At 39.8% G+C, this 18580-nt stretch overlaps 1 protein-coding gene across 1 annotated transcript in view; it reads left to right on the top strand.

Annotated features, from left to right (window-relative positions):
- Positions 1–1260: 1260 nt before the first annotated feature.
- Positions 1261–18580, top strand: part of pde6c (phosphodiesterase 6C, cGMP-specific, cone, alpha prime) — a 33471-nt gene continuing 16151 nt past the window's right edge. Inside the window, exons 1-16 of the mRNA XM_061909593.1 lie at positions 1261–1869; positions 3761–3913; positions 4453–4542; positions 8356–8496; positions 8568–8642; positions 8720–8784; positions 8880–8946; positions 10644–10691; positions 10882–11031; positions 11605–11748; positions 11841–11906; positions 15453–15608; positions 15700–15807; positions 17193–17302; positions 17390–17477; positions 17555–17655. Coding sequence (XP_061765577.1) covers positions 1402–1869; positions 3761–3913; positions 4453–4542; positions 8356–8496; positions 8568–8642; positions 8720–8784; positions 8880–8946; positions 10644–10691; positions 10882–11031; positions 11605–11748; positions 11841–11906; positions 15453–15608; positions 15700–15807; positions 17193–17302; positions 17390–17477; positions 17555–17655 — 2030 coding nt within the window. The 5' untranslated portion in view covers positions 1261–1401. The remainder of the gene's footprint in view (positions 1870–3760; positions 3914–4452; positions 4543–8355; positions 8497–8567; positions 8643–8719; positions 8785–8879; positions 8947–10643; positions 10692–10881; positions 11032–11604; positions 11749–11840; positions 11907–15452; positions 15609–15699; positions 15808–17192; positions 17303–17389; positions 17478–17554; positions 17656–18580) is intronic.

Below are 18580 nucleotides of genomic sequence, written 5' to 3'. Positions count from 1 at the left end.
AGGAGAAAAAGAAAAGAAACAGCAGATCAACTGGTCTAAAAAGGTAGTCTATTTAAAGGCTAGAGTATACAAATGAGTTTTAAGGTGAGACTTAAATGCTTCTACTGATGTGGCATCTCGAACTGTTATCGGGAGGGCATTCCAGAGTACTGGAGCCCGAAATGAAAACGCTCTATAGCCCGCAGACTTTTTTGGGGCTTTGGGAATCACTAATAAGCCGGAGTCCTTTGAACGCAGATTTCTTGCCGGGACATATGGTACAATACAATCAGCAAGATAGGCTGGAGCTAGACCGTGTAGTATTTTATACGTAAGTAGTAAAACCTTAAAGTCACATCTTAAGTAAAACTGAACTGGCTACAAAGTAATCAGAAAAAGAATGCTGGACGACAGCAAAAACGTACGTTACAAGGACCAATGTCCACACAAAGAAGGATAGCAACAACTTAAATAGTCTTGCTTGCTAACACAAAGCAGGTGCGGGGAATAGCGCTCAAAGGAAGACATGAAACTGCTACGGAAAACACCAACAAAACAGGAAGGGCCACCAAAATAACATCGCAAGACAAGTCCTCAAGCACTACACACAGGAAAACACCAACAAAATCAAAACAAGGCACGACGACCTGGTGGAGTTTCATTTTTTAACATTTTCTGCTGGTGTTGTGTCTGCGTATTTTTTAATGAAAAAAATGTGCCCTGCCTGACAAAAAAAAAAATTGAAAAACACTGCGCTTGACATAATTCTAAAAATAGCGCAATGTTAAGTCAATGGAGGTAATGCTAAAATTAAAAATACAGAAGTTACTACTGTGGCCTCAGTAATAAAGTCTGATGCCAGCACTTATATTGCTTTAGTAACATAGGCTTGACTCAAAAAATGTTTAAAATGCTTGGCTAATTGTCACTGAGGTTTCAGTAGGATAAGACTAATTATTGGCCTCCAATAAAACGGAATATATATATATTCAGAAAACAGTTCTGATTTTTACTAGGATACAGCAATTTTTAAAGTAGTCTTTAGCTTGAACTGTCCCGATGGCCCCTCCCTGTTGCACAGCCCATGCTTTGGTGTCCATGTCATCGCCCCGTGGATGCATCACACCTGCGCTGACTCCCTCTTGCATCCTCCTTCACACAGGCATATAACAAAATGATCAGCGCTGGGATTTGCTGAGTTAAGGACGCTTAAAGCAGGGCTTTTATTGGCATGACGTCACATTAATTAGCGGCCCCTTTGATCCTTTCAGCCTCTAAGCCTCAGTGCGTCCTGGGACACCGTCAGTGACTCTTTAGGGAGCGCGCAGGAGGATGTACTCAGCCCTGTAGGACGTCTTATTTTCGTCAAACTTCCCTCTGCGAGTGATGCTCCTGTAGGAAGACAGTTGCAAGAGTTGCAAAATGGCCGATAAAGACAGCGTGGAGAAGTATCTGGAGAACAACCCGCAGTTCGCCAAAGAGTACTTCGACAAGAAGCTGCGGGCGGAAGCCTTGTCCGCCGCTTTCTCCGCCGCCGTCCAGGTGACGGACGCCGCCTCCTTCAAGGATGTCAACTCGGTGCAAGAGTCCGCCATCATCTTCGAGCTGGTGCAGGAGATGCAGAAGCAGGGCGCGGTGGAGCAGTCCATCCACAAGGTGCTGCAGAGGCTGGCCCTCATCCTGCAAGCCGACAGGGTCAGCTACTACCAGTGCCGCTCCAGGAACGGCGTGCCCGAGCTCGCCTCTTGCCTCTTTGACGTGAACCCGACGTCCAAATACGAGGCCAACTTGGTCCACCCCCAGGCTGAGATCGTGATCCCCCTGGAGATGGGCATCGTCGGATTCACCGCAAATTGCAAAAAGCCCCAAAATGTCCCCGATGTGTCTCAGGTGAGAAGTGATGATGCCATGTTATTATTGTTACCTCCGCCAAGGAGATATTTTTAGTCGAAATACCATTATTGTGATATAGTGTAGTGGATGGAATATTGTCACACATTATCGACAATTTACTTAGTATCATAACACTCTCAGAATGGTAATACTATTGGTATCATGATACCGTTGGTATGAAATAATCAATAGGTTTATTGTTGTTACCTCCAGCAAGTAGTTTCTATCTGGGCCAAAATATTCCTATCATTATATTATCTATACTCTGTACTTATATCAATATACTGATTTTTTATAATAATAATGACGATAATATTAAAATGATTTGGTGCATTTGCAAACAGCTAAAATGATGTACAAAGCAAACTATAACCTGCTACCCAAGAATACGACCATTCTTCTCAACAAAAGAGGAGAAATATAATCTTAGAGGAAAATCTAATTTCAAACATTTGTATGCTCGTACAACACTTAAAACCTTTAGTATATCAGTATGTGGAATTAAAATATGGAACGGATTTACCAAAGAAATCAAAACAAAGCACCAATATGATTCACTTTAAGAGAATGTTCAAACTACATGTGTTCACAACGTACACCGAACAAGAATTATGTTGAACATCTTGAAACCTTTTTTTTTTCCTTTTTAAATTGTTTTAAATTGAGACAAAAATGATTTATGTATTTAATATTTGTATGCTTACAATAGTATATTCTGTTACAGAGAACAAGGAAATTGGATAAAATTGCAATGGTATGAAAAGGGGTAGGATTAAATAAGCTCTGCTTCTTCCTACTCCTTTTCGGACGTGCTGTAATGATACAAATAGAATTGTGTGATGCATTACTTTGTATATTATGCATGTTCGAAATAAACTGAAACTGAATAATACCAATAATTCTATTTATAGAGATATTTAAAATAATTTCGAGATGCTTTACAGGGTAGAAAAACGGTCTATAAAATAGCAAATAGAACAGTTGAAACAATGTAAATAAAAGATAAACGATCAGTATGATACTATTGGTATTTTGATACTGGTACTGATCAACTGGTTATAACTCCAGGAAACTGTAAGATAACCACCCTTTAAAAGTTAAAGCGCTTGTGTCTAATCTAACTTGATTATGTGCGTGTTTCTAGATAAATATGTTGTATTGATATCAATGGGTGAAATATAATGTGGTTCTCAGTATTTCTTTTTATGCGATAGCTGCATCCTGATACTCATAATATCACAATTGTAATACCAGCACTAATTGCAGACAGTCAGATAATAACCCAAGGAACATCCCTTTAAATTTTAATGATTACCTCGTTTATACTCTCAATAAAATGACTACTTGATCAAAAGGATGTTTAATAAGCCTGGTGGAGGTATATTCTTGGAGCTCTTGTATTGAATCTGATTGTGCAAGTGTACCTAATGAAGAGTGTGTTTGTGTCGCTAATGCTCTTAAACAGGATATAAAGAGGCAGCTTGCCTCTAAAAGCGTCCTCAAATCGTTTAATTTATTTATTTACCCAAGCAATATGAAAGCTTGATTTGTAATGAATAAAGCAGCAAAGAGGGATTACTACCCCCGTGCTGTCATGTATTATTATTTGAATTTGACAATAAGAAGCATTCAAATGTAAAAAAAATATAATTAAAGACTGCTATCTCATTGTTCGTGTTGACGGTCATCAAGTTTGAATACAGACAAAACAAACTACTCAGTGTTTGTTTTTGTAAAACAAACAAAAAAAAATAACGCTCCAGACAATATTCATTTCAGAGCAGAAATAAATCTGCCGTGGTGAATGTGAACGGGGTTGCTGTTAATTAAACCACACAGGATTAAATGGACGACGTGTGTGTGTAAACTGGGTGATCTCCCTCTGCAGAATAAAAAGTTCTGCGACTTTGTGGACAAGCAGACGGGCTACAAGACCAAATGCATGCTCACCTTCCCGCTGGTGGCCGACAAAGAGTGCCTTGGGGTCGTCACGGCGCTCAACAAGATCGGTGCGGCTCACTTCACCCCGGAAGATGAAGCGGTAAAGTTGCGTACACCACATAAAAATTGTTTTTGGTGGGTAATTCCTCTGGACGTTTTAGAACGTTGGAAAACAGTCCGGAGTCACACACTGCTGTGAGACGGCAACAGGACTCACTGCATGTCTGGCGGTTGTGTTGGACATAGCAGGATGATCAGTTGGATTGAGGTTGAGGTTCGGATGCCATTGTTTCTGTCAGGTAGTTTCTGATCAACACTACTCTGTGGGGCGACCTTAGATGATGGAATTCCAGATCGTGGCGGTATGGGATCCCTACTAGTTGCTGAAATGCATCTTGATATACGTCACTGGCTTTAATTATGACGAGGCTTGCATGTCCAGTGATAACGATGTCGCCCCACAATGTTGGGGAACATACCATTTCCCAACAGACTAGATAGCTACTAAATTGGCAGTGAAGATTTGACCCGTGTTGCTTTTAAACATAGGGGATTGTCAAGAAACCGAGACATTATCTACCAAATGTTTTGTTTCTTAGTCTATAGTGTCATCCCTAATCTGTCTATCATGGTCTTCAGCTCTTCCACAAGTACATGACCTTTGCTCAAGTCATCGCCCTGCAGCATCACACCAACTACATGTTCAACGTGGAGTCCAGAAGGAGTCAGGTACTGTAACCAAAACTGGTGGCACTAGGGCCAAAATCTGGCTGGGTAATAAACCCATATCCGCACCCGAGTTGAGTTCAAAAACATTTGTGTAGCAAATTCCTAAAAACACTAGCATGTCCCTGTTGTATAGAGGAACTTGGACCACTGTAAACACATTGGCAGGTCCTTGCATTAACATTTTAAAATTGTTAGCAAACATACACTATATTGCCAAAATTATTTGGTCACCCATCCAAATGATCAGAATCTGGTGGGGATGAATTTGACTGGCCTGGGATGAATTAGAACGGAGACTGAGAGCTGGGTATTCTCGACCAACATCAGTCTTCCAATACGCCTTTCGAAGAATGATCAAAAATTCCTATAAACACACTCCATAACCTTGTGGACAGCCTTCCCAGAAGAGTTGAAGCTGTAATAGCTCCAAAAGGTGGACCGACATCATATTGAACCCTATGGTTTAGTAATGGGATGGCACTTCTAGGTTGTATGTGAGTCAAGGCAGGTGGCCAACTACTTTTGGGAATTTAGTGTAGAACACTGTGGTCTGGACTTGTGATTTACATAACTTAGGCTATCCTACAGGCTCCCTTTTAACTCCTCTCATTTTTGGCATTTTCATACCAGTAGTGTTCCTACAGGTTCCATTTTAGGTCCTCTTTTTTTTTTCTTCATCATTTGGGCTATTCAACAGGCTGCTCGAGGGTTCAGTTCAAAAAAGTTGTGATGGACTCCCATTTTTTCAGGCGGATTCTTAAAAACACTAGAGTGTTGTCATAAAGACGATCTTTGTCTGGCTTTTTGCAGATGGTCCTCAAAAACAGCAGAGTGCTCCCGTAACTGAAAAAATTAATCGACCAAAATTCAATGTCTACTGTAGGTTCTCCATAATGTTAAAAATATAAATAATGTAATAGTGAGGGGAGAGGTCGAGCCCCCTGGGCCCTCATATAATTGCCTGGATTTCCTGCTAAAAAAGACTTATGTTCAAAATCAGAAAACTGTGCACACAAGAGCAAATTCAGATGTATTAAAGGGGAACATTATCACCAGACCTATGTAAGCGTCAATATATACTTTGATGTTGCAGAAAAAAGACCATATGTTTTTTTAACCGATTTTTCCGAACTCTAAAAGGGTGTATTTGGATATTTAAAAGCCTTTAATTTGATAGCTTGTCGGAGCGATGACCTTTCACCCGTGACGTCACAACATGAAGCGATCCGCCTTTTTCTCAATCTTATTACACACACCAAGTCAAATCAGCTCTGTTATTTTCCGTTTTTTTGACTTTTTTCCCGTACCTTGGAGATGTCATGCCTCGTCGGTGTGTTGTTGGAGGGTGTAACAACACGAACAGAGACGGATTCAAGTTGCACTAGTGGCCAAAAGATGCGAAAGTCCCTCATGTGTTCCGCACACTTTACTGACAACAGCTATGCTACGACAGAGATGGCAAGAATGTGTGGCTATCCTGCGACACTCAAAGCAGATGCATTTCCAACGATAAAGTCAACGAAATCTGCAATATTGGAAAATAGACCACCACTGAATCTGCCGGAGTGCGAGCTATTCAGGGACGATGGCAGTCTGTTCCCGCAGAGGAGCGAGGTAAACCCCCTGGATGTCTTGGCTAAGACGTGATTTATGCCACTTCTTTTTCTGTCTCATTTTGTCCAACAAACTTATAATGTTGTGCATGAATGCACAAAGGTGAGTTTTGTTGATGTTATTGACTTATGTGGAGTGTGCTAATCAGACATATTTGGTCACGGCATGACTGCAAGCTAATCGATGCTAACATGCTATTTAGGCTAGCTGTATGTACATATTGCATCATTATGCCTCATTTGTAGCTATATTTGCATCCAGCCTTTCCCTCCACCCACATTTAATGCCAAACAAACACATACCAATCGTTGGTTAGAAGGTGATCCCCGAATTCGTCCGCGCTTCCTCCCGTGCCGCTGTCTGTCGGGATATGGCTCAATAGCTTCAGTTTCTTCTTCAATTTCGTTTTCACTACCTGCCTCCACACTCCACACTAATTTTATAAAACAAATGAAACATGAGAAAGTAAAGAAATAAAATACAATTTGTAGAATCCATCCATAAACCAGTCGTAATCCTTTGATTTGTGTGAAAGTGGTGGGCAAACCATTTTGCCGCTGGTGTTGTACCAAAATGTGATTGCCTGCCAAAAGTGTATTCTCTTCGCGGGAGCGCGCACTGCTCGCTAAACCTGCATTGCTTGGCTTCGTATGTTCACAGCGGATTACTAGGTGTAAGACAAACACTTTATCTTCATGGTTATTGTACCGGTGAGTTTTCTGTGGCTTTCTATGGCTTGTACGGTTCAATACTCACTTGGGACTCCGAAGTAAGTATAGAATCACAGACTTAGGCCAGCTAGAAGGCCTTACTGACAACAACTCGTGATCTGATTGGCTATCGCAGTTGTCTATCACCTCTATGTGTCCGATCACTTACACCGCATTGTTGATTCTGAAGGCTCCTAGCAGATTTGGTACAGCATAGCAACATAAGCTGGATGAATTCTGATTGGATATAAACTCTAAACTAAAAAGGACAGTATTGGAAGGAGCATAATATGACATGAAGAGAATATGAATAATTTTAGATATTTAGGGAAAGTAAATAAAAAATGTATTTGTTCTATAATCATGATCATGATTTGTGGTTATGTTAAGCCAGCAGAGAAGGCACATCACTGTGCAAATCATATTGAAAGTAGCCATGTGCCTGAGATCGGCACGCTCTGTCCAATCACAATTCAGTACAAGGTGCTTTTCTCCTCGCGATTCCAGCAAATTACAGAGCGATTGTGAGCCTGTCATTGCCATGTCTCTGAGAACTGAAAAAGGGCTAAAACAAAAAAGAAACGGTCGAGTCGGGATGAAGGTGTACAAGTGGCCAAAACAGACAAGGGGTTTCAGAAAGTAGTCCTGCACCAGGTTTGAAAAGATAGTCGCTGCAATGATAAGTACAACTTTAAAAGAGATGGGTGACTCGGATTACCTCCAATATATATATAATTTGTGTAATATACAACAAAATGTGTTCATACAGTAGCTTTTCTTACAGCCAGATTAGAGTTTCATGGAATATTTGGTTTGTATTAAATTTAAACCTGCCAGTGCAATCAAAAAGGATACAAAAGACTTTGACTCTTGTTTGATTACTCAATGTATTATTGCAGCATAGGAGAAGTTCTTGCGGTAGCAGCTATACGTGAACAAAGGAACAAACGCTTTTCATGTCATCCTCACCAGTTCCAGGTCCTACATGGCAGTCAAAGTGTCCAAACTTGTCGGATTATATTCTCAGCCATCTACTTTCCAGGTGAGATGCATGATTTATGATCTACAATAAACTTACAGGGAGCAGGGAAGCGAGGAAGCAGCAGACCTTTCGATGATGTTAACATAGGGACGAATGGAAGTGATTTCGTCTGCGTAAGCGTTTATAATAACAATATCACTAATACTTGGTTAATAATCAAGTCACGAAATGTAAATGGAGTATGTAAATTTATTTAATATTTAGAATGTAGTAAAAAAAAAAACCTTTCGTCATGTCTTTAATAATGATTGTGAATGATAGGCAAAATTCCAAAATAAGTACAGTTCCCCTTTAATACCTGAGGCCCCAGGTCCTTAGCTTTCCTGAAATGTGGCCCCAAAACAATTTAGTTGAAGTAGACCCTCCATCCATCCTTTTTCTACTGCCTGCTTCAAAAATATTTGTGGCTTTTTTTTTAAGTTAAATTTTGAATTGCTCTGTCCAAAGGTACTGCTTTGGTCCGCTAGTAAAGTTTTTGAAGAGTTGACAGACATCGAGAGACAGTTCCACAAAGCTCTCTACACCGTGAGGACATACCTGCTGTGTGAAAGATACTCAGTGGGCCTCTTGGACATGACCAAGGAGAAGGTCAGTCTTAAAGAACAACCTGTCGATTACAAATATAGTGCTTCAAGTAATCTCTCATACTACCTTGTTAGGAATTCTATGACGAATGGCCGGTGAAACTTGGAGACGTGGAACCTTATAAAGGACCTAAAACGCCAGATGGAAGGGTAATAAAGTTTTCTTAAAGACTATCTTTGCTGCCTTTGCTCCGCAGGTTCTTACGTTCACCTTTTTCAAAATGCAGGAAATCATCTTTTATAAAATAATCGACTACCTCCTGGAGGGCAAAGAGGAAATCAAAGTCATACCGTGAGTGGAATCACTAAAACTTCCACCATGCGCAATTCAATGTCCCTCAGCAGAGTCCAAATCTGATCATTATGGTTGTTTTACTTGTCTTTCAGTGGTCCTCCAGCAGATCATTGGGCTCTGGTTAGCGGACTACCGACCTACGTGGCAGAGAACGGCTTTGTAAGTCACACACACAAAGACAACAATGATATAGAAGTAGAGCTAGAATTGCGTTAAAGACTGTAACTGCTCAAATGAAATTACAATATATATTCAATTACCTAAATTGCTAAGAAAACAGGGTTATTTTAATTTAAACCATGCCAATATTGTAAAGAGGTTATCATTTTCAGTATGTATCCTCCTGAGAACCAGCATCCTCTGCAGTGAACATTTGGGTTTACCACTAACGGTGTGGTTAAACGTGATGGCAAGTAAACTAAAGCCGCCTCTAAAGTTCACACTGAAAGTGACAAGTTAGCCTAAAAGCCAAAAAAGTTTTAAGGCAAAGCATGTTTATTCATAGAGCACAATTTGTGCACAATGCAATTCAATGTACTTTACAGAAAATTACAAGAAGGCAAAACCAAAACTAAAATAATCATAAGAGTATTCAAAATGTATGTTAAAATCATTAACATAATCATAAAAACAATCATTATTCAAACTAAAATCAAAGATTGTGCATACAATACTTAGTTGTCGTATGCAGAACTGAATCAAAGTGTCAAAGTGAATCAACTTTTTAATTGACCCTAATGAACTATGACCAATGACCGCTCCCCCCAAAATAATTAAAAACAGGGTGTGCCTTGCCTTCTGCCCGAAAGCAGCTGGGATAGGCTCCGGGGCCCCCAAACTCAAAACAACACTTTTTAAAATCAACATCGCACATTTGCATGAATTTGAATCAACTTAATTAGTGCTTTGTGTGTCTTTTAAAAAGAGCAACTTACTTTTATTTAAACATATTGTATAAAAACAATACAATAGAATGTATTACAAACTAATACAGTAGTTTTTGTTATTAATAAATAATAATGTACAATATTTACCTTGGAAAGTAAACTTTTACAGTATTTCCTTTTCCGTCAAACACACCATCAGCAGCTTCTCCATATTTCCATGGCTGAACGTGTGTTGTTTGGATATAATTTTAACATTCTTGGTCGCCGCTAAGACTCATTCTGCTTCAGTATGGTGCAGACAAGTTACCTACACACTCTGTGATGTTTTTGTTGATTTCTATTTTTTTACCTCTAATGTTTTGGAGTGGATGAGAAAGAAGAAGGGATAACTTGAACATTTTTTAACTACATTTATGCCCTTCCATTGTGTAAAACAAATCGCTTTTTCAAATCATTCGTCCCCTCTGCACTCAGCTTCTTAAACGTTTACATTTTTCAGAGTGTTGTATTGTTGTACTGTTGATGTATTTATTGACTATTTATTGTGGGCCATGTGAAGGCTTTGTGAACCACAACAACCTGCTGCTCAAAATGAATTACCCCTTCCTTGAGGGATTAATTCAGTTGTTTGAATTGAAGTGAAAATAGCTAATTGTTGGCAAAAGTACGCCAAGTGTGACATGCATGCATTTCACATAAAAAGCTTAGTGTCAACATTTTAACGCGCATGTGGAGGTAAATAAAGTTGCTGGTCTCCAATAATATTTCAAGTGCGACTACTGCCATCTTGTCCTTTGCCCCATTTGCCTTGCTTTTGTAAACACCCGTTAACTAATGGCGACTCGGCGGGTAATTGTAGGGGTGTTATTTTGAGCATTTCACAAACAATGCAACCGTTTGTAATCTGTACAATATTAAGTTCAAGCAAATTAAATGAGGTAAAAGAAAAAATGCTGTCTTTTTTTGCAGATTTGTAACATGATGAATGTGGCTGCAGATGATTTCTTCACTTTTCAGGTCAGTTTTTTTTGTGTGTTTTTTTTAATACATGTACTGAAAACAGTAAAACTCCAAAGATGTCCAAAAACACCGATCGCTGGGATGTTCCAAAGTGTACAGAGCACATGCAATCTTTCAATCAATTGTTCTATTATGTTGTATAAACTTTAATGTTAAAGCAAAATGCCTTCTGCCATCTCCCTACCAGAAAGAGGCAGTGGATGAGACAGGTTTTGTCATCAAAAACTGCCTGTCGCTGCCCATCGTCAACAAGAAAGAAGAAATAGTGGGCATCGCCACTTTCTTCAACAGGAAAGACGGCAAGCCCTTCGACGAATACGATGAGCAAATCACAGAGGTACGATCAAATCTATGCCAAAACTACAAAACTAATTTCTGATAAAAGTTTCCTCTGCCTCAGAATAGACTGTAAAGGGTAAATGAGTTCTGTCTATGCTAGGTAACAAACACAAAGAGAGCACACTATGACATTTGTAATTTTCCGTCGACATTAAATGACAATTTTTGCTGTTTGAGTCACAATGGAAGCCCCATACACTTGAATAAGAAAGGTACTTCACTGTGAATCGGGAAGTGCTGGGTTAGAAACAAACGATGCACTACACGCTAACTTTTTATTCAATATTCACAGGTCTCTTGACGAAGAAGTGCAATTTCACAAATTACAACATGAATTAGAAAAAGATCCGCGTGAATTAAAAATGTTTGAGCGTCAAATCAGGTCTCTTTATTTATTCGAGGAAGAAAAGTACCTAAATGGATTTTCCACTTGTTTTCTCAGTGAGGTTAATTAACGAGGCAATTAGATGAGTTAGTGAAATATCCTCTCACATCCTTTTCCTTCATCTTTCTTCCGTTCCCTGAGCCTTCTTTTTCAACTTATTTTGTACATCCGCTGTTCACGCCCCAGGCCCTGACCCAGTTCCTGGGCTGGTCCGTCCTCAACTGTGACACCTACGACAGGCTCAACCGTATGGAGTACAGGAAAGACATCGCCCAGGAGATGCTCATGTACCAGGGCAGGTGTACGAACACCGAACTACAGTCCATCTTGGTCAGGATTTCCTCTTACCATGACCACACAGAGCTTAGAAAAACTGAATACTGAACTATGTCTTTTTTGTTTCTATCTCTGTTGATACACAGAACACCAAGGAAAAGTTTGATAGTGAGCCCGAAGACTGTGACCAGAAAGAAATGTACAAACTATTGGTAAGTTGGATTTTAAACGGATGGATAGAGACTGCAATTTTTCTCAGCCGTTTGTCAATGGAAATTACATGAATGCATGATAAATGGTATGAATGGTCGGATGGACTAATGGAGTTAGTAAAACAGGTAGATTGATTTCCACAGAGTAAAGGCAAATGTATTTGGAGACAAAATATGCTTGTTCTTAGTCTGTACTTTTTGTCTATGAAAATTAAATAGATGGATGAACAGGATGGAAAGATGGATCATTCCAACGAATAACATTGCAAGGTGGATGGATGGAAGGGTAGATGAACTGGTTAAATGACAGTTTCATAATGTAATAGAAAAAAAATCTAGGTTTTCAGGGGGGGTGTATAAAATAGTCAGGAAGTGTCATGAATACAAAGAATTATGGTCCTTTGTAAAATAGTCAGGAAGTGTCATGAATACAAAGGATTATGGGTATTTGTTGTGTTGCGTTTATGTTGTGTTACTGTGAGGACGTTCTCCCGAAATGTGTTTGTCGTTCTTAATTGGTGTGGCTTCAAAGCGTGCCGCATATTACTAAGAGTGTTAAAATTGTTTATATCACAACCATTAGTGTACTCTGTGTCACCCAGTATGCCTCACAGTCGTGTGCGTGTTGCCGCGGAAGCCACACACAACATGATGCTGGACTGACATGCAGATTGTGTATGATGTAGAAGGCGACAAAGCCAATGGCTTCACAGCACGCACTAATATTTAAAATCTGGGTGACTGCCGGCAGTCATTCAAGAGAATAATAATGTCTCCTTTTGACTTCTTTGCTTTATGACACGGGTCTTAAATGGCTCTTTGAATGGCAAAGGATACCGATCCCAGAACCATGTATATCAAATGTCTCCGGATGGTTCAACCGCCACCCGCCCGAATCTAATTAAAATCTATTTTTTGGTCATGTCAACCGCCCGACCCGCGGTTTATCCGCGGATGAGACCGCAAACGGCGCAACTCGAGTTGGCTGGCTCTTTTATGGCTTGTCTGTAAGCCTGCCCCCTGACTCCAACCTCCCTAAGAAACTGTGCTGTTGTGCTAGCTACAAAGCCCCTAGACCCCACCTCCCCTGGGCGCACTCTTACCCTCCAGCCTCTGTCCTCTGCCTCAGCTGCAAGGTTAGAGTACCGCAGCTTCTTGCGTTCATACGCTTGTTCTATGGCATCCTCCCACGGAACTGTCAGTTCAATGACAGTCTGGCAGGTTTCAGACCATAGGACGAGGTCTGGACGGAGGTTGGTTGTTGCAATCGCCGGGGGGAAAATGAGCCTCTGATCTATGTCAACTCGCATCTGCCAGTCCCTGGCTGCATTCAAAGGGCTTAAATCAGGATTTGATGGTCTCGTCTTCAACTTTTCCCCCTCCCGAACAAACGCTGGTATGTGTCGGCACACATCTTGGTTGTTGATGGGTTGGGCGTTGATGTATGTCCTCCTGCACTCAAGTTTGTCAGCTAGACATCTGAGGACCTGGTTATGTCCAGGTATATCTGCCTTGAGTGAGGCTGGTTCTACAGCCAACCATTATGTGCTTGAGTGTTGCTGGGGTTGTACACAAGGGACAGGATGGATCCTTTCCAAACCATTGTTGAAGGTTTATGGGAGATGGTAGCGCATCATATGTTGCTCGAACGATGAAACTCAGCTTGTTGGATTCCATGCCCCAAAGTTCGTTCCATGTGAGTTTCTTCTTTTCAACACCCTCCCACCTTGTCCAGCGGCCCTGGAAGGGTAGGTTAACTGGTTAAATGACAGTTTCAGAGTGTAATAGCAGAAATATCAAGGTTCTAAGAAACCTTTCTTATTGCTGTCTATTGAAGTTGGATGGACGGATAAATAAATGGATTAATGGATGGATAAATAGATTGGTTAATTGATATTTCCATGAGGTCTATCCAGAAGATAGACAGATATGACTACACTCAAGTTTTAGCTTTTTTTATTGAGACAAAAAAGAAGCATGATCTTGGTCAGCTTTTATGTTTAAATAAATTGAATAGATGGATGAACAGATGGATGGAAAAATGCATGTTTCCAATGGGTAAAAGACTAAGATGGATGATAGGTGGATGGAAGGGTAGGTGAACTGGTTAGATAACAGTTTCACAGTGCAATAGGAGAAATATCAAGGTTCTTAGAAAACCAATGATTGTCACGCACACACTAGGTGTGGCGAAATGATTCTCTCTATTGGACCCATCACCCTTAATCACCCCGTGGCAGGTGAGGGGAGCAGTGGGCAGCAGCGGTGGCCATGCCTGTGAATCATTTTTGGTGATTTAACCCCCAATTCCAAACTTTGATGCTGAGTGCCAAGCAGTTAGATGGATAAATGGATGGATGGATGAATGGATAAATAAATTGGTTAACTGATATTTCCTTAAGGTATATCATGAGGATATCCATATGGATGGAAGGTTAGGTGAACTAGTTAAATGACAGTTTCACAGTGTAATAGTAAAAATATCAAGGTTGTATGAAACCTTTCTTTTGCTATCTGTTGGACGGACAAATGGATATATGGATGTATGGATGGAGGGATGGATAAATAGATTGGTTAACTGATATTTCTATTAGGTTTATCCAGAGGTTAGCCATATAAGACTCCACTCAGTTATAGCTTTTTGTATTGAGACGGAAAAGAAGCTTGTTCTTGGTCCACTTTTTTATTTAAAGAAATTGAATAAATGCATGGACAGATGGATGGAAAGATGGATGTTTCCAATTGGTAAAATACTAAGGTGGATGATAGGTGCATGGAAGGGTAGGTGAACTGGTTAAATGACAGTTTCACAGTGTAATAAAAAATATCAAGGTTCTAAGAAACCTTTCTTTTGCTGTCTGTTGTGGATGGATGGATGGATAGATGGATAGATGGATTGGTTAACTGATATTTCCATGAGGTCTATCCACAGGTTAGCCATATAAGACTCCACTCAGTTTTAGCTTTTATGTATTTAGATGGAAAAAAAGCTTGTTCTTGGTCCACTTTTTTGTCTATAAAATTGAATTGATGGATGGAAAAATGGACAAATCCAATGGGTAAAAGACTGAGATGGATGTTAAGTGGATGGAAGGGTAGGTGAACTGGTTAAATGACAAGGAGCTAAGAAACCTTTCTGTTGCTGTCTATTAAAGTTCGATGGATGGATGGATAAATAGATTGGTTAACTGATATTTTCGAAAAGGTCTAAAACACAATAAAGTAGTTAGTTGTAATAAAGTTCCATCATAACTGTCTGGGGGGAGTCTTTTGTCCATGGAAAATTAATGTATGGGAGAATGGATAGATGCATTAATAGATGGACTGTTAGATCAGGAGATGAACAAATTGACAGAAAGATAGCTGGATGAATGGATGGATTTTTAGGTTTAAAGTTTCACAATGTAATAGCAGAACTGTTTAGGGGACAGATAAGAATGCGCTCACTCACAGGTTTCTTTGGCATATAGAGAAATAGATTCTAGGTAGATCGATTAACAATGGTTTGTATTACATATCTGACTGATTTATTATTCAATTGTGCAGAGAGGAACGTGCCCGCCAGCCGACAACGTCAATGGCGAGAACCTGTACAACTTCGGCTTCAGCGATTTCCCCGTGTCCGAGTTCGACCTCATCAAAGCCGGCATTCGAATGTTCTTTGAACTCGGGGTGATTGAAAAGTTCAAAGTTCCAGCAGAGGTGAGGGTGGTAGCACAAACTTTCTGTTAAAGATTGGAAGCTGGAATGTTTCTGTATGTGTCGATCATGTCCATCAACGTTACTCCGTCAGACGCTGACTCGCTGGATGTACACGGTGAGGAAGGGCTACCGGGACATCACCTACCATAACTGGCGGCACGGCTTCAACGTGGGCCACACCATGTTCTGCCTGCTTCAGGTAGCAGAATAATGATTTATGCATTATTACCCAGAATTGTAATTTAACACAACGTACAACAGTAATGTATAACCTTTAGTAGATTATTCCATTGCAATGAGTTAATGGTAATGCACATCCCTGCATTATGCCATTAGTATGTTGTATAGTAGCAGGCACAAGACATTGATACGTTGATTATACATAGTACATGCCCTTTAAAACTGACTATGAAACAATGTTGCAAAATAGTTGTATTTGTAAATTGAGACAACGTTGATGTCTAATGTTGGAGTCATGTCGTTGGACGGGAAATTACCAAATTTTAATGGTCAAATTAACGTCACAACCTGACATTGATTGAACAAAAAGCATGTTGCCCAACTTCAGGACCTAATTCAACAATTTCTTAATTTCTTGGGTCTTGAGTGTTGCTGCTGCTGCGTGCTTACAACAACAAAAAACTATTAATCTCCATAAAAGGTACCATACTAAAAAAAGGATTAAAGATTATGTAAACTCTTTTGCACACTCTTAGAGTCAACGTGCATATTCATGTACATAGTGTCATGTACATAATGTATTTACCCCCCTCCCCCCCCATCTTTTGTATAAATTGTTTTTAAAATCACCTGACATGTATACTGTGTATATGTACATTATTTAGCAATTTTCTAACATATTTTTTAAATACATGTTACAGGTTTTATATCTTTTATTATTGAATGTATCAGATGTGATGAGTATTTAATGGACCACAATGGAAACAAAGCCTTTTTGCTTTTTGTGCCATTCATTTGCCTTTTTAAAGCATGACATGGATTTAATTCTTTAAGATGTCAATAAACTTCTCAATCTTTTACCATGAATTGATTAACGTGGACCCCGACTTAAACAAGTTGAAAAACATATTCGGTTTTACCATTTAGTGGTCAATTGTCCGGAATATGCACTGTATTGTGCAATCTACTAATAAAAGTTTCAATCAATCAATCAATCAAATAAATCAATCAAAACATTCAATTACTTTGTGCTTAAAAAAAATCTAACTACCATAGTAGTAATATATTTTTTTATTAACTAAAGTGTCACTAAAATCATAGTGCAAATGAAAACACAGCGTTACCACTCTCGTCATAACATTTGCGCTTAAGAAACTTCTCTATGACTTTAGCTCCAGACTTCTTCTGTTTGCTTGATGTTGTCATTACTGCCACACGTGGTGGAAAAGTGTATTACAACTGAGTAACGCTGCGGCACATACGGACCGCAGCTGAGAAACAGCTATTTTTTCGCGGCCCTCTAAGGTGCGCTCATGACCCAACAATGAATGGGTTAAGAGTGTGCGGGGGTACATGATGAAGCGTCCAGTGCAGTTATAGTAATGCACCTCTTCCCATGTGCAGACAGGCAAGCTGAGGAAGTATTATTCCGATCTGGATGCCTTTGCCATGGTAGCTGCCGCCTTCTGTCACGATATCGACCACAGAGGCACCAACAACCTCTACCAGACAAAGCAAGTCACATGAAGTCACACTTCATGTGTGTGTTTGTGTGTAGTTGTTATTTTTTTTCTAGATTTTTCTTTTTTTCAATTCCGCAGGAGTGCGTCTCCTCTTGCCAGACTTCATGGCTCGTCGATCATGGAGAGACACCACTTGGAGTACAGCAAGACCCTCATGGCCGAGGAGGTGTGATTGCGTTTGTTTAACTCCAAGACCGTCCCTTTTGTGCGTCCCTAGTAATGCGACATGATCCTTCCTTGCAGAACCTGAACATCTTCTGCAACCTTCAGAAGCGGCAGTTTGAGACCGTACAGCACCTGTTTGACGTCTGCATCATTGCCACCGACCTGGCGCTCTACTTCAAGTGCGTTACCATGACAATCTCAAGTAGAAATTGTAGACGGGAGTAAAACTTAACAAGTGAAATCAGAATTTAGCGAGTGGCTTAACATGCAAGTAGATGAACCGAATTGCACGGATTTGATTTCCTGGCCACGTTCTCACAGTCGCTTGTTGCTTGGAAGAATTTGTGTGGCGCAATCTTTTGTCCCACAGAGACAGGAAAAGGACCAAAAAGATAGTTCGAAACCCACCGAGAAAATTGCAGATAAAAATCACAATTCATTCACTGCTCTGTATTAAATATGAAAGACGTACTGTAATGACCATCGCTACATCTGTCGTGTTACTGTTTTTTGTTCCTGGCCATGTTGTGCAGTCTTTGTTGCTAGGCAGAATTAGTAGGTACAATCTTCTATGACAGATTTATTCATACAAACTCCTTAAAAAAAACTGAATCCTTACTCTGTATTACATTTAAAATGTATGTAATGGATTTTTTAGTTTTTTTTACTTTGTCACATTTAATGATTGGGTGGTCACTTGTTGCTGGGCAACAATTCGTAGGCACAATCATTTGAGACAAATTTATTCATGTAGACTTAGACTTAGACAAACATTATTGATCCACAAAAGAAATTGTTCCACTCAATTTCTCAGTTACAAGGGATGGAAAGGGTAAGAATGGGAAAGATAATGCAGGTATAAAGTAGACTAAAAATGTACCATAGTAGCAATATAAAATATTACATATTTGTAATATTGGTTACATAGATTTACATTCAACCATCCATCCATTTCTACCGCTTGTCCCTTTTGGGGTCGCAGGGATAGATTGATCTATGAACTAATTTCACAACAAAATAATTACTCCTTACATTACTCTTTTCAAAACAGGTTACAGGTTAAAAAAGCTCATTCTGGTTGCATGGAGATGTCCTGAAAATGTC

The sequence above is a fragment of the Nerophis ophidion genome, linkage group LG08 (genome assembly GCF_033978795.1).
Source record: "Nerophis ophidion isolate RoL-2023_Sa linkage group LG08, RoL_Noph_v1.0, whole genome shotgun sequence".
Classification (NCBI taxonomy): Eukaryota; Metazoa; Chordata; class Actinopteri; order Syngnathiformes; family Syngnathidae; genus Nerophis; species Nerophis ophidion.
The sequence above is the reverse complement of the archived record's forward strand: the minus strand, read 5'-3'. Positions and strand labels throughout refer to the sequence as shown.